The 15,625-nt window shown below is 44.1% G+C and overlaps 1 protein-coding gene across 2 annotated transcripts in view; it reads right to left on the bottom strand.

Annotated features, from left to right (window-relative positions):
* Positions 1–1,783: 1,783 nt before the first annotated feature.
* The window catches only part of LNX2 (ligand of numb-protein X 2), a 90,921-nt gene continuing 77,079 nt past the window's right edge, over positions 1,784–15,625 (bottom strand). For both annotated transcript variants that reach the window (XM_058670929.1, XM_058670928.1), the window contains exons 6-10: positions 14,724–14,867; positions 10,858–11,035; positions 7,832–8,063; positions 5,871–6,029; positions 1,784–4,152 (exon numbers count right to left, since the gene is read on the bottom strand). In XM_058670929.1, the coding sequence (XP_058526912.1) occupies positions 4,017–4,152; positions 5,871–6,029; positions 7,832–8,063; positions 10,858–11,035; positions 14,724–14,867 (849 nt within the window). In that variant the 3' untranslated portion in view covers positions 1,784–4,016. The remainder of the gene's footprint in view (positions 4,153–5,870; positions 6,030–7,831; positions 8,064–10,857; positions 11,036–14,723; positions 14,868–15,625) is intronic.

Here is a 15,625-nt window from a genome sequence, read left to right as displayed (position 1 = left end):
CCCGGAGTTGGGCTCCTGTGTCCATGTGGGAGACCTGGAGAAGTTGTTCTAGGCTCCTGACTTTGGACTGGTCTGGCTCCAGCCACTGTGGCTGCTTGGGGAGTGAACTAGCAGAAGAAGATCTCCTTCCATAAATCTAGCTTCCAAATGAAAATATTTTTTTTTAGAAGGTGAATCCAGAGATAGCTTGTGTATTATGCAACCCTAATGGCTACATATGAGATTATTTCTCTCTTCGCTGGTCTCTATTCTCAAACTGGGAAGAGGGACAAGGATAAATTATTACCAAATAACCAAATATGCAATCACTTACAATACACATGCCCAACAGAAGAAAAAGCATGGAATGAGGTAGTGAGGTCCCTGTCATGTGAAGCATTTAAGCAAGAGATGCCCGTATCACAGTGATGCCTACACTCAATGAGTGTCAAGGCATTTCCAATGTCACAGCTCTATATCTTGCATCTGTGGGGGAGAAGTGACTCTATTGGGTGTGGGGAATTTGATGACACAAGGACAACCAAGTCTTGGAAACACACTTTCCTTAAACTTATATTAATTTTGTTTTCAGAGAGTTTTGCTGTCAGGAGCATCCCCTGCCTCTCAGTTCTCCACAGCTGCCCAGGCTGGGCCGAGGATGCCGGTTCAGGCCTGCAAGTGTCAGGCCTGCCAGGGATCTGAGACCGAACCCTGAGGGCCTGAGCTCCAGGGAAGGAAGTGGAACAGCAAAGGGCAAATTTACCAAACCGCTGCTGGGTGCTATTCCCCTGGGCAGCCTGCTGGTGGGACTGGTTCAGTTATGAGTCTATGACCCAGCACAGCCTCAGACTGGTTTCAGAGGAGGTCACAGACCTATTTAAACTTTCAATAAAACCCATGCAAAGGCTAGTAAACTCTTTAACAAGTTACCCCACCCTTCTAGCCTGGATGTTGGAAAATGGCTGCTTGTCTTCCACCAGAGTCTAAGCAACAGCCGTTTCTAACTTGACCGAGTTGGTAAGTGTCTTGTGACTCTGGGAACGGGGCTGTGGTTGGCTGAACTCAGCTGCAAATGGAAAGCTTTTGAAGGGACATGGTGAGCGAGTGCTGCTACAAGTGCTCACTGGTGAAACAGCCCATTTTCCCAGTGGTATCTGCAGGTGAATGTTTGAACAAGAACTCAGGCAGAAAAACCTTCCAGTGCTTCTCCCGTCACCCCAACATGGGCAGAGCTGCCTTCTCCTGGCAGAGGTCATGCCTGCTGCCAACCACGGGATATACCCGTGCTGTATGTGATTAAAGTTGTAACCCCTTGTTTAACGCACTTATAGCTATTAGGGACTGCACTTCCACGCACAACTTGCCTTCCGAAGCCTGTGTTGTTATAGAAAGTAATTGGTAGAGTTGCTAGATGGAATGGATTTACACTGCAAAATGGCAGAAGAGTTATCTAATAAGAACCCCGAGGAGCTCAAACCCTCCCTTCAGCCAGCAGAGACCTGAGAGGAACCATGTCCGTTCATGACGTGCTAGTCTGGGCAGAGCAGCTGTGCGTTGTGCTGGGGTCACCTCTGCAGTTGGCCTCATCAGCAGATCTGGACAAACAAGATGCTCTGAATCACAAAAGACATGGTCGAGCATTATGAAGAAGCACTTCAGAATGACATCAGACAAACATGAAAATGTCAACGGTGGCTCTTGTGGAACCCAATGGATTCAACTGTGAGCTCTGGCTGCTTCTCAGGAGCCCAGAAGCCACATGCACACTGGGCAGTGCGGTCCACAGGTACCCTGTTGATCAGTCACGTGTGTTGGCGCAGCTGCTCTGGGGGGGCCTGTGACCCCGAGGATCACCAGCGGAGCTCATGCTACTGTTTTGTGAGAAGACATATCAGGCCACTGGTACAGAAAGGATGACTTTTATTTCCATCCTTGATGATGATCACATCATTATTCAAACACATTTGAAAAATCCTCAATAATTTAAACAGAAGGCACAGAACAAATGAAGCTGTTTAACTATAAGAATGTAACTGAGGACAATCCAAAATACTTCCGTAGCAGTAACAAATCATGAGCAAGCTGCCATCACCAAATATCACTGTGACCAAAAGCTGCCGTCTTCTGCCACAAAATCTTAGCCACTTCAGCTCATCTCGAATTTCCACGAACTACCAAAAATGGAAAACATTTCTTCTTTCAATACACTACACCCTCAGACTCAATGTAAGTATTTAGCAGATACTTACACATCTATATCCAGCTCAGAGTAGCAGTTATGATATTTGCTGATGGACGGACAACCCCTCTCCATTATTCGTTGTTAAAAACTGGTATTTAAAAAGATAGCAAAATTCGTTACAAAAATTCTGTTTGGAGAGCAGGAAGAAAACTTGTTCCAGGCAAATTATAAGTTCAGAGCACTTCACTATTAAATTGCCAATAACAAGTGACAGGAACCCATTGCGTGGGGCGTGCCACCAGACCTTGGTCACATGCCCTCCCGACAGCGCATCTCAGGGACCAAAGTGGGCAGCAATGATTGTCACTATTTATTCCAAAGAGATAGGATTTTAAAAAAATTATAAAACCAACTGGAATCATCAGTTAACCCCGGCAATTCTGCTTGCTAAGTTTGAAGATAAAGTGTACATGCGTCATGAGACGTGGTAGCACTCCGCGATACATTCGCCGACGATCAACACCATTCAGTACAGAGCTCACCTGTACATTAGCTCAGGTTCTGAACTGGGCGTCTAAATGTCACTTTTCAAGTATGCATGATTGTTAGTAAGGTAAAAACATTCTTCCCTTATGACTTCTTTACATGTTTTCCGAAGGACAACCATAACAAATGAAGGACAGACAAAATGGGCTAGTCAGAATTTCAAAAGCATTTCAAAAACATTTCAAAAAATATGAAATAACCTAGTGACCAATAGCTGATTCAAAGATATTAACATCTGAAACCTGTAATTGCAGATAAAAAAAAGCAGAACTTCTGAGTATCTTACTTGAAACGATTAGGTTCATAAGAAACAACAGGAAATGTAAAGGTCTCTAAAGTACAAGAACACATATTGTTATCTGAATTAAATTAAAATGTCTCCTTTCTACTTAGCTGCGATGTATGTTTATATATTTAACAGCAGTGAGGTTTTAGATTCATCATCTAGTTTAACTGCATAAATCACAAAAACACGTCCAGCCAGGATCGTTGGTAAGTATAATACAAACTCTAGAAATGACTTTTTGCAAAAACTGCTTCAAACTTGTCCTACATAGCAAAACATTCCTTTGGAAGTAAATCCTTAATGCTTTTGCACTATTCAAGTAAACACAGCTTTTCAACATCTCTAGCACTAAACTATAATTACCCTCTAAATTCCTTTGTCATTGGATAGCATTATCTTTTATTCCCTACTACTCTAATAATAGCTCACTATTTTTTAAAAAGGCTCTTTAATGGTATCAGATTTATGTCTTCATCATCTATGAGTACTGAGAGATTAAAGTAGAAATAACACATATTAGAAAACTTATAAACAGGATCAAGTTTTGAAATGTTGGCACATGAAAAATGGTGGAAGCTTATCATCAGATTTCAAATGTATGTGATCATGGCATTGGCTGGGACCAGCAGCAGCTATTGGCTGCTGTTACTGGCTTTGCTGATAACTGTCCTGGGATCCGTAACTTGCACGATTCAGAACTGAAAACAGAGCCCCCAGAAGTCCTTTCGTCAGCTGGCCGGGTCACAGTTAGACTGGGCTTCATTCACTACTGCAACACTTTGACAGCCGAACATCTGAATTTCGAAAATATAAGCTCACCAGGGGTTAGTTGAAGACAATGCTTCCAAGCTAAGAGAAACAATTTCAATACTAACAGGTGGATGGATCATCATGGTGAGTTTTGGCCCTGTGTATACCAGCTGTTCCCCCAATAGCTCCAAATCAGAGAAACAATGAAATTAAGGGGTTTTCTTTCAAAGATCTCAAAAGGAAGATGCATGACTGATAATCAATTTCAAAAATTTACACAAGGCTGCCAGGCCAACAAATGACTGTGAGGGTGACTTTGTTCCTCTGCTCCTTCAGCATGGGCACCAGTGCAGAGTGACTCATGCCCACGGTGGACAGGCCATTCACGGCCACAATCATGTCTCCACATCTGGACAAAGACAGAAAGAGACAGTTACCATTTGCATGGTATTAAAAACATTATCCCGATTGAGATTTGTGCAGGATGCATTTTCACTTACGGAATTAACTGCCCCCGATTAGGCTGTATTATCTACTCAGAGGAACATATGGGATGACTCTAACTCCTGGGCTGCCTTCCCCCTGCCAACTGACTGGAGCCCACTCCCATAACTGGCAGGTGAATTTTAAGGATATGCAGAATAATTTTCCTCTTTTTAAATAACAAGAATACCACTAATAATGTACTTGAAGGGAAACTGGCTACTGTTTTGTTCCTACCTTTTGCTCTTAGAGTTCACACATGTGAACCAAATTAACAGTAAAGGCTTGCACTTCCTCTTTCTATTAAAACTCTCAGCTCTTTGAGCAGAACAACCACAAATGGATGATGAATCCGGGGATCGTTCTAGTCTTCTAAGTGGAATGATCTGAGTGTTTAGCCTTAGGGTTTCTGCTCTCTGGTTTGTAACACTAACTAATGTGCTACTTCAATGTTATCCACTTTAATTTCCTTCTGGAAGCAGGTGGGATGTAAGTGACAAACTAATCGAGGCCTGGCAGAGCGGCGTAGCTAAGAGGAGGATTAGCTCAGGTTCCCTCTCCTCTCCGCAGACAGCATACTCTTCACCTCCATCCGTGGAGAGCGACCTGGAGCTCACTGCTCCACATTCACCGGCCAGAGTCACAAGGTCTCTTTGGGAGGACAGTTAATACTGAACTTGTGCAGGCCCCGTCCACTGTGTCAGTATCTCCCTCTTAGCAGCTGCTGCTTCCCTCACGGAGGCAGAGAGAACCTTCGGCCAGCCTCTTCCTCGGGTGGTGGTATTTTCGTGGCACTGTCTCTTTCTTCTCCCACTGCCTCAGCTTTGAAATAGGAAAGCGACCGTGACTGGCACTTTGTGCCCCAGGGACGGCAGTTAGTGGAGGCTGGAGGCCACACGCTGGAGCCAGACGTCCTGGTCTGCATGCCAGCCAGCCACTCTGGGCTACCTGATCCTGGGCAAGCCTCAGTTCCCTCATTTGTAAAGCAGGAATAGTAATGACACTAACCTCATGGGACTGTTGTTAGGAAGATTAAATAACGCACACACAGCACTAAGTGCTGGCATTCTGGAAGCTGCTGTGCACTGGGCCATCTGGGATTTACTGAGATCTTACTCTGAGCAAGGCAAGGCCTGGTCATAGCTTGCCGAGGACGGAACAATACATGGCACAGGTGCCCTCCCTCGCAGGGCTGGCAGAAACACCCTGCCAGGCAAAGAGCAGCATGCTGCAGGGACATAGAGTCATCTGCCGACAGGACCACGCCTGAGTCAAGCTGGCTGCCATGGCAGCGTGCACCCTGCCAGAGGACTCAGCCTCGGGTCCCCCCCACCAGATGAGCGAAACTAGGCTACCAGCGACAAGCTGGAAGAGGCAAAAGCTTCAGTTTAGAGCAGGGGCTGGCAGGCTTCTGTTGTTAAGGTAAGGGTCAGGTGATCAATGTTTCCGGCTCTGCCCACTGCATGGACTCTGCCACCAGGATTCAAACTCTACAGCCAGTAGGCAGACGCTAGCACTGATGAGCCACAAACACAGGAGTACCACAGTAACATTTTATCTATAAAAACTGACACCAGGGCTGCGTTTGAGCATCATGTCCAGCACATGCAACCCCACTCTGTCATTAACCTGCACAATACTCACTTCAGTCTTCCATCATAGTAAGCAGGTGTCCCCAGGACAATGGTTTTAATGAAGAAAGGCTGGTTGGTGTGGTTCTCTTCATAGCCTCCAACGATACTGAAGCCCCAGCTTCCCAAGTAGCTTCTCCGTAAAACGATGTCGTGGCAGCTGTGAAGGGCACTACACACACACACACACACAAAGGCAGAGAAATGAACATGGAGGTTCTTACAGCTGCATCACCTTTGTCATCACTTTGGGAGGAAGACACAAGGGCTGGTCTATATTATTTCCCTCTCTGAATGCACCATTCTGACAGTCCCCTTTCTGACACACAAGTAGTCCTAGGTAGGCCTGCGTTTCTCCAACTCTCTTCAGGCTTCCCAAGTGAAAATACCGGCCGGCACGCCTGCAGTGGAGCTGACGTCAACCTGGTTGCAAATGATGCCTCAGAAGTCCGGACAAAGGTTATGTGCCTGTGTTTGTCCACTACATTCTAATATACAGCGGTAGGAAAGGAATCTAGGACTGTTGGCCTTGGCACTCACATGGAAGGAGTCAATGATCAGGGGTGTGGCCTCCAGAAGGACGTGGGGTGGAGCTGACCCTGTGGGGGGCACACTCAAGGGCCCACCCTAAATGTAGATGAAGAGTTAACTATTGTTCTTTCCTGTCTCACCTGCAATGCTTTTGCTCTAAGGGGAGATCTAACAGTCGAAACAGGGAACCCAAAAAACAGTAACAAAATACATTTTGTCTTCCTTTCCTTTCACATCATGGACACTGATCTGTTAGAGAATGCCGTCCGAGAAAGGAGAACCAGTATCTACTCATGTTCTCACAATTTTATGAATTTGGGAACAAGCAGCAAGTAGAAAATCAAAACACAAAACCATCACCTAAATAACATAGAAAAAAAAAAAAAACTTCCATTCTAGGTGAAATCGGTCAGCATTTCAGGCAAGGTTTCCTGTTCTGAGTGCATTAAAAGGGCATTTAACAAAGCTGATTCTGCAAAGTGAAATATAATCCACCACAGGTTCTAGCCTGGTCTTGTTTCCCAGGTGCCTGGCAGGAAAGAGTTCTAGGGAGGTGGACACTCAGCCCGGCTGTCCTGTGTGAGCATAGGAACCCAAAGACTTGGGCCATCACTGCTGCCTCCCGTGGTCTACGTTAGCAGGAAGCTGGAATCAGGAGACAGGGCCAGAAAGCACGAGGATCTGCAACGCAGGTATCCTCCACCACACATGCCGAACACTCGCTCCTTTTAACAGAGAGAGCAAATCAGCAAATCCAAGTGAAATCCAATCAGATCCTTGCGTTTCTCTGTGACTCTTCACGGGGACAGGACTTGGGAAGCCATAATGGGCTACACAAATGCTAGTGCTTGTTTTAAATTCAATCCAAGCAAACAAGATGGTTCTAACGAGGGAAGGGCGGGTGCCCTGGGAGGCGGCTGGAGGCCCCACCCTTCCCGAGACCCCAGGGTTAAGGAGCTGCACAGCGTGGGTGCAGTGGGGAACACCTCATCATGGTGGAGCAGCTGCTCTCGAACACCAGTGGTTTGGCTTCAAGAAGCATGTGCCCAGCGAAAGCATTTTAAGGGGAATTTGGAAGAGTTTTCAGAAAGGTCCATGCCGGCCTTGTTTTTCTGGTGAGAAATGTCCATGGAGTCTAAGTATATTTTAAAATGAGTGCCAGGAAACAGCAACTTTTCTGAGCAGGCAAAACAGGAGCATTCAACCTCATGGCTATGCCCACAGTGTCCTTCCCAGGAAGGGAAAGACTTAACTTTATTCATTTTTATACATGAATGTCTTTGAAGCTTCATTTACATTAAATCCAACACCTGAAGGAGTCCTTCCCTCTTGTCACGTGATGTGACTACTTCTAGCAAACCCAAGCCTTTCTGTTTCTAACAGGTTAAATGTTGGAAGCATGATTAAGATTATTCTGTGAGACAACAAAAAGGCTGGGAGTACCTTGGGAGGCCAAGCCACATGACCCAGGACGGGGACCAGCTGGCGTCATACTCATTCTCACTGACGGTGCTGGGCTGCTCTTCCAGGGTCTGGGCCGCGTCCTCCACCACCTGGACCTCCAGTGCCTTCAGGACCACGGCAGGGGAGGCAGCACTGGCCTTGAGCACCGCCACAGCCTCACTGTGCGTCAGGTTGGTCAGGTCGATGCCGTTGATATTCAGCAATATGTCACCTATTTTTAGATGAAAAAGCAAGGAAATGAGCTGAGCTGCCACACGGTGGCCTCCCTGTGAGCCTGTAGCTGGGACGCTCATCCAGAAAGCTCAGTTCCAGTAGCTGAGACAAAGGAGTATTCTAACAAGAATTCTTTGTAAATTGCATAATGCTGAGGACAAATCCAATTCATAGAAAACACTCTGGGTCAATTCACAAGTTTACAATGGTGTCATAATGTGTAAGAAAAGAGTAGGATGGGGACTGCTAACCCTCGCCCGAGCTTCGGTATACGTATTGCTCATTTCTCTCATTTGAGCTAGCTGTGCAGACTTCTGAAGCTCTTTCCTATTTAACAATGAATTGGTCTTTTGCTTTAAGACGTGCATTTTTAATATATTCTATTCTATACTTCTCTAGTGGTACACTCGGTGCAAACATGCCAGAATACAAGTATGTACAGAGAAGATGTTTAGAGCTCACACAGAGAAATAAAACCAGTGATTTAGATATCTGCCCTTGCCTGAAGAAGCAAAAACTGCCAAGCAATACAATAAAACAAGGGCAACAAGGATTATATCGAAGGCTAAGAAGGAAGAAATACTAGTTTTCTGGAAGCAGACATTTTGCTGCCACGTAGTTCACAGAGAATCCCCCTTATCAACTTACCATCTATTTGTGTTCGGGTTGTGAAAGCAAAACACTTTCATTTCAAAAAAGCTTGAAAAATCATGATAAAACAAGGAAACAAATGAATCCAAATTCTGTGCTGAGTAAGTATGTATATTAGCCTATTAGTCTGTTGTCTGGTGCTACAGTGAAACACCTGAGAATAGCTCACTTTCAAAGAACATTAAGTTTACGTGACTAGAGTTCTGGAGGGTTAGCAGCCCAACAGCACGGCAGCGGCACTGGCCAGGCTCCAGGTGAGGCCTTCCTGCAGTTTGCTAACCTGTAGAGGCCGTCTCACAGTGAATCACTGTGTTTTGTCAACCCACTCATCTGCTGACAGGAAGCTGAGCTGTTTCCACTTTTTTGGCTATTGTGAATAATGCTGCTTGCTATGACTATTGGTGCACAAGTTTTGTTTTTGCTTCTTAAGATTTATTTACTTATTTGAAAATTAGAGTTACAGAGAAAGGCAGAGGCAGAGAGAGCGAGAGGGAGGAAGGAGGAGAGATGGGAAAAGAGAGAGAATCTTCCATCCTTTGGTTCATTCCCCAGATGGCCATAGCCGCTAGCATTGGGCTAGGCTGAAGCCAGGGTGTTTTTTCAGAGTTGCCTAGGTGGGAGGCAGATACCTAAGCACTTGGGTCATCTTCTGCTGCTTCTCCCAGGCCACCAATAGGCATCAGAAGTGGAGCAGCCAGGACTCAGATCAGCAGATCAGGACTCATACATGAGGCTAGCGTCACAGGGATGGCCTTATCTGCTATGTCATAATGCTGCCTCCCCTGGTAACTTTTTACACAGACCTATGTTTGCATCTGCCTAGGAGTAACATTGCTGGGTGATATGGCTTCATTCTTTTCTTTCTTTTATTTAAAGATTTATTTATTTGTTTTTATTGGAAAGGCAAATCAGATTTATGGAGAGAAGGAGAGGCAAAGGTCTTCCATCTGCTGCTTGACTCCCCAAATGGCTGCAATGGCTGGAATGGCTGGAGCTGAGCCAATCTGAAACCAGGGTCTCCCATGCAGGAGCAGGATGCGAAGTGGAGCAGTGGGACATGAACCAGTGCCTATATGGGATCCTGGTGCTTGCACGGTGAGGATTTAGCCAACTGAGCCAATGCGCTAGGCCCTATGGTTTCATTCTAGAAGAGCAACTTTTAAGACTTAGCTTTCTCTTCATATCTGATCATGATGGCTCAGAAGCATTAAGACTCTTACAGTACTTTTTTTTTAATGACTTTTTTTTTTTATCTGAAAGGTGAATTTACAGAAAGAGAAGGACAAAGAGAAGGACAGACAGAGAGCAGTCTTCTATCAGTTTGTTACTCCCCAAATGGCCATAACAGGTGGAGCTGATCTGAAGCCAGGGACCAGGAGCTTCTTTCAGGTGTCCCATGTGGAACTGTACTCCAATGCATTCCCAGGCCATAAGCAGGGAGCTGGATGGGAAGTGGGGCTGCTGGGAGTCAAACCAGTAGCCATTCAGAATGCTCCTGCTGAAGCCGGAGGCTTAGCCTACTGTGCCATGGTGTCAGCCTCAGAGGACCTTCCCCAAGATAAAATAACCCAGTTGTCTGAGTAATGTTAGAAAATTCTGGACCACTGTCCCCAAGGTTTGGCAATGTTCTCTTGCCATGAGCCTTTTTCTTTTTCTTTTTTATTTTTTTGAAGACTTATTTTATTTTTATTGCAAAGTCAGATATACAAAGAGGAGGAGAGACAGATCTTTCGTCCGATGATTCACTCCCAAAGTGACCGCATTGGTCGGTGCTGCGCCAATCTGAAGCCAGGAGTCAGGAACTTTCTTCCAGGTCTCCCATGTGGGTGCAGGGTCCCAAGGCTTTGGGCCATCCTCAACTGCTTTCCCAGGCCACAAGCAGGGAGCTGGATGGGAAGCGGGACCGCCAGGATTAAAACCAGTGTCCACATGGGATCCCGGCGCATTCAAGGTTAGGACTTTAGCCACTAGGACACCGCTCCAGGCCCATCATGAGCCTTTTTGTAACCTTATAGAAAAAAACTGTATGCTTTCACATAATGGGGTTAATAAAATAAAACTCGTTCTAATAAAAAATTAGAACCTCTTAAAAAGTCTGAGTTTACTTAAGACATGGTGAAACGGCTTGACATCTGTCTTACCTCTCTTGATTCTGCCATCTCGCGCGAGGCAGCCGTGTGGTGGTACGCTGGTTACAAAGATGGGCAGTTCTCCACTCTTACTCCCTCTGCCCCCAGCCACTGTCATTCCAAGGGACTCGTGCGGTTCCTTTTTAACAGTAATGTGTTTTTCTTGGCATGTGACACACTGAGTAAGATCCTGAAACATGAAAGGAAAAAATTACTGAATAATGAATAATGGAAAGGTGAAGAAACCTTAAACTCACATGGCATTTATTTGTTTTAAACATTTTTTTCCAACTTATTTGAGAAGAAGAGAGAAATATGAATGAGCCAGCTTGCACCTACTGGATCACTCCTTAAACGCCTGCAAGCTCTGAGGCTGGGCCAAGAGCTGAAGCTGGGAACATGTTCCAGTCCCCCACACATGGCAGGTTCCCAAGTGTTCGCGCCACCACTGCTGGGTGCATATCAGCAGGAAGCTAAAGCCAGGGGCGGAATCAGGACTTGAGTCTTGTGCTACAAGATGGGATGCAGGCAACCTAGTCACCAAGCCAAAGTCATCCCTTCCTGGGGCACTTATACAGCCATTATTCTTTGAATCCCTCAGTTAGAACTGAAAGCAAAACACAGTTGTAGGTGCCCTGTGGCACTGCAAAAACACAGAACTGAGTCAGTGCAAAACAAACACATCCTCCACACAACTGTCCTGCGCGCCAAGATACAACCAATTCTATAAATGATGCGTCTAAGAGCCTAAAGACAAAGCAGCAATTTTACTTCTGTGTTTCTCCTTAATTCTTTGAAATAAGTCTACAGAGTAAAGTGCTGACTTTGTTAACTGCTGGAAAACAACACTACCTTTGATTCTTACTGACCAGGATTACAAGTGCTTAGTTGTGAAGCCAAGTACAAATCTACCTTTAAAACCTTCATGAGGGCCCGGCGCGATGGTGTAATGGTTAAGGTCCTTGTCTTGTATGTGCCGGGATCCCATAAAGGGACTGGTTCTAATCCCGGCAGCTCCACTTCCCATCCAGCTCCCTGCCTGTGGCCTGGGAAAGCAGTCGAGGATGGCCCAAAGCCTTGGGACCCTGCACCTGCGTGGGAGACCCAGAAGAGGCTCCTGGCTTCAGATTGGCTCAGCTCCAGCCGTTGCCGCCACTTGCGGAGTGAATCATCGGACGAAAGATCTTCCTCTCTGTCTCTCCTCTTTGTATATCTGCCTTTCCAATGGAAAAATAAATAAATCTTATTTTTTTTTTAAAAAAACCTTTCATGAAAAGCTAAAAACACAGGAAATAAATGGACTTTTAGAAAAAGTTAATGATAAGGGAGTTGATTTCCACCAGACGAACACTCTTGGGGACAAGACATGTTTACGGACATTTGTCATTAGTTACACTGACGTGTTCCTAGAATCAAGAAAAAGTTTAAAAAAAATAATTTTGATTTGAATTCAGTAACAGGATGATCATACACAAGATTAACATTAAATTAGCATTATCTGACATTAGGGCTTGCCATGTGCAACACATGAGCTGAAGCAGGCAAACTACATGTTAGTAGGATTTTGTGTACGTGCATATAGTGTGATTTCCTAGGTGCACATATTGTACACATGCACTCACACATCCCATTAAGGTTCCATCCCATTAAATGTAACACTGCAAGTTTATATCATTATTCACAGAATGTTGTAGGTAACAATATTAAAAATGGAAAACATGAATTCTATCTATGAAATCAGAATACTTCCTTTAAATGCTGTTTTAAAGGGCTGATGTCTACTTTGCTAATGTTATTTACCACATCTCTAAATTATGGTCTAGAATTCCAGGCTTATCTGCCTGTCTTGGCTTCTGGAATATACATATTCTTGAAATTTCATCAAAGCAAATATTTGTAATAGTTACATAGCATTCCTAAGAAAATGTTATGAGTAGAAAACTTACAAACATGTTCAGGCAATCTTTTATCCAAAGGCATGGAATTTATCTTAGTATCCTTTAAAACTGGGCAAACCTAACTATCATGAAGACAACGCAGGTAAACTCAGCCTTGAGTATATTTACTTACGCAGCTTCAGCCTTCAGGTATTTACTTAACCAATTAATGGCAGATGTTTTATTATCTTACATGGCTGAAATGTATGCGGTTGTCCTCCAGGAATCATGTCCAACGTCAAGATTCTACTCAGCACACTTCTCCTAAGGGTTCAACACTGTCTTAAAGTTTATCCAAGCAGTTACTGAGCGTCATCAGAGTAACCCAGTTTTTGACAATGATTATGATCTGGACAGGCTGTTGCAGAGTTATATGAGGTAATCTGCCCTAAGAGACCTTTGTTTTTCTAAATCAGGTTTTGACATAGCACATGCAATGTATTAGGAGTAAATAACTAAATTAACACATTCCATTCCATGTATGCAAAGGATCTAGAATGAGAATAAATTCAGCAGTGTCATTTAAAACACTGTCACTTAAAATCAAGGAGAGTAAGAATTACAGAAGTTAAGACAGAAAAATACATGTGTCCAAAACAAAGAAGCAGAATCTCTGCATGAATTGCCGGCATGATTAATAGTTTTTAAACTGTCTTAAATCCACCTTATGTTGTCATTCTCGTAAATCAAGAAACAGTTAGATGAAGTAACACCTATTTGAACTCCTGCTCAAAACAACAGCTTCTGTTTCCTTTTTCACAGTCACCGTGATGAAGGCAAATTATAGGTTTCTCTCACACGTCTTGGGTTCCACTCAGAAATGGGAACAATGTCTGTGGTTATCATTTCTTTAATATATGAACTGAGCCAAAGAGCAGGGACAAGTCTGAGCTTAGCTCAGGACCAGATAAACTTGCTTGGTCAAGATGCTGTCTTTCAGTCATGCTTTTCCAGGACCTCAGTCACAGGTTCCAGGAGTGATCATTCCCTCTGCTGTTGTGCCGAACGTGAATAGGCAGCAGTACCACATAAGAAACTTGCTACAGTTTTTTAAACAGGTTCAAGTTCAGGCAATTCAGGCTTACTTAAGTAGAGCGACTTTGGAAGCTCGCCTTTATAGACTACACTTTCACGAAATGAGGCGAGCATCACATCACTGCTGAAAAATTCCTGGCCTACCCCGAGTTGAACTCACAGAAATCAAGGAAGGTTACAGGATGAGGAATGCAAAAGATTCATTCTCTCTTGATTTCTGGAATGAAAGTGAGACGGCATCCCAAATCCTCAGAGATGAATGGCCTTGGACTGTATTATAAAACTGACCAAGGTATGATTCTGAGGAGGTAGCGACAAAGCAGCTGAATCTTGGGAAATTTTAAGCGATCTATGTTACCACACAAAAAATCTATGTTACAACACAAAAGATATGCCTATAAAATTTATGATTCATGTTTAATATTAACATATTTAATTGTGCTACTGTAGGCAACTTGCCCAATTGCTAAGTTTAGACTTGTTGATTGTGCTTTCATTAGGCTTTTTCAATCATGTATGTAACTGATGTTGAGAAACCCAAGATAAACCTCACTTTGGAGTAGGACTAAACAGACGATTTTTCTGGACGATCAGACACTTCTTGTCAACACCTGGAGAGGACTCTCTTTCCACCAAGAAACTGCCTCTAGTGGCTATGAAACTGAGACAATCAGCCAGTTGTTGAAGATGGCAGGCCACATAGCTTTCAGTTCAATTCTTCCAACAGACTAAAAGCCAAGATTTAAGTCTTTTTCCAAACAAAAAAACCAAACCAAACCAAAACAAAAACCAGCTTTACTGAATTCTGACCAATACAACAAAAAGCCTTCATTTAATTTTGGAAGTTTGTAGCAACAATCCGCAGAGGCAGGCATAAAACAAAACAACAACCAAAAACGTTCTCACCTTATGTGAGGTTGGTCTGTTGGGGTAGAGCGACTGGGAGTGGTGCTGGCTGCTGCCGCTGTGCGCTGCTGCTTCTCGGACAGGGTTACCAGGCTGGGCTTTGCCTTGTCTAGCAATTGTTAAATTGACCCTCTCTCCACTGGCCTGGAGAAAACACACACACACATACACACATTACCACCCATCAGAAATGAGGTTTTTAGTTTTAAAGATTCTAGGTAGTGTAGTCCTCAATGCACTTTTCAACCATGTGCCTGGCCTGTGGCTGCCAAGCATCTGGTACAAAGCGAGGAAGGGTGACCATTTCATTTTGATCCTTGCGGCTGAAACACACACAAGGCTCTTGGGCCTGTCCTCTGCAACCCCACTTTCAAAATGACCAGTGCAGACCCCCACCTCCCCCAAACTGCCTGGGTTCTCATCTCCCCATGATCTCTGAATACTTCTCTGCCCCTTCAAGGTGGGCCTTGGTATTTCTTTGTGAGATTGGAGAACAAAGGAAAGAAAATTAAAGGCATAGCCTTCAAAACTTGGCTAAATGCTGTTGTGACTTTCAAAATGAAATTCAAGGTGTCTGGTATGGAAGTAACCATTAATGAAGCTGCAATGGTGTGTCTGCCTGCTATAGTTCTAAGTTAAAAACATTAGCATAGACAACACTGAAAAGCGTAATGACAGAAACCATGTGCAACAACAGTATGTGGATAACATTGACCCAAACATGCATTCTTACATGTTAAATCATTATAGAAGAGCCATGAGTGTCATTTTAGATTTTAAAGGCTGTTATGCACATTTCCAGAAAACAAATACATTCTTATCTATTACATTTTTAAAGTATAGACTTTTTTTAAGTACAGATATCATTTATTGGTCCTTTTAGTCACGATTCTCAATTGTGT

This window comes from Ochotona princeps, chromosome 12 (genome assembly GCF_030435755.1).
Source record: "Ochotona princeps isolate mOchPri1 chromosome 12, mOchPri1.hap1, whole genome shotgun sequence".
Classification (NCBI taxonomy): Eukaryota; Metazoa; Chordata; class Mammalia; order Lagomorpha; family Ochotonidae; genus Ochotona; species Ochotona princeps.
The sequence above is the reverse complement of the archived record's forward strand: the minus strand, read 5'-3'. Positions and strand labels throughout refer to the sequence as shown.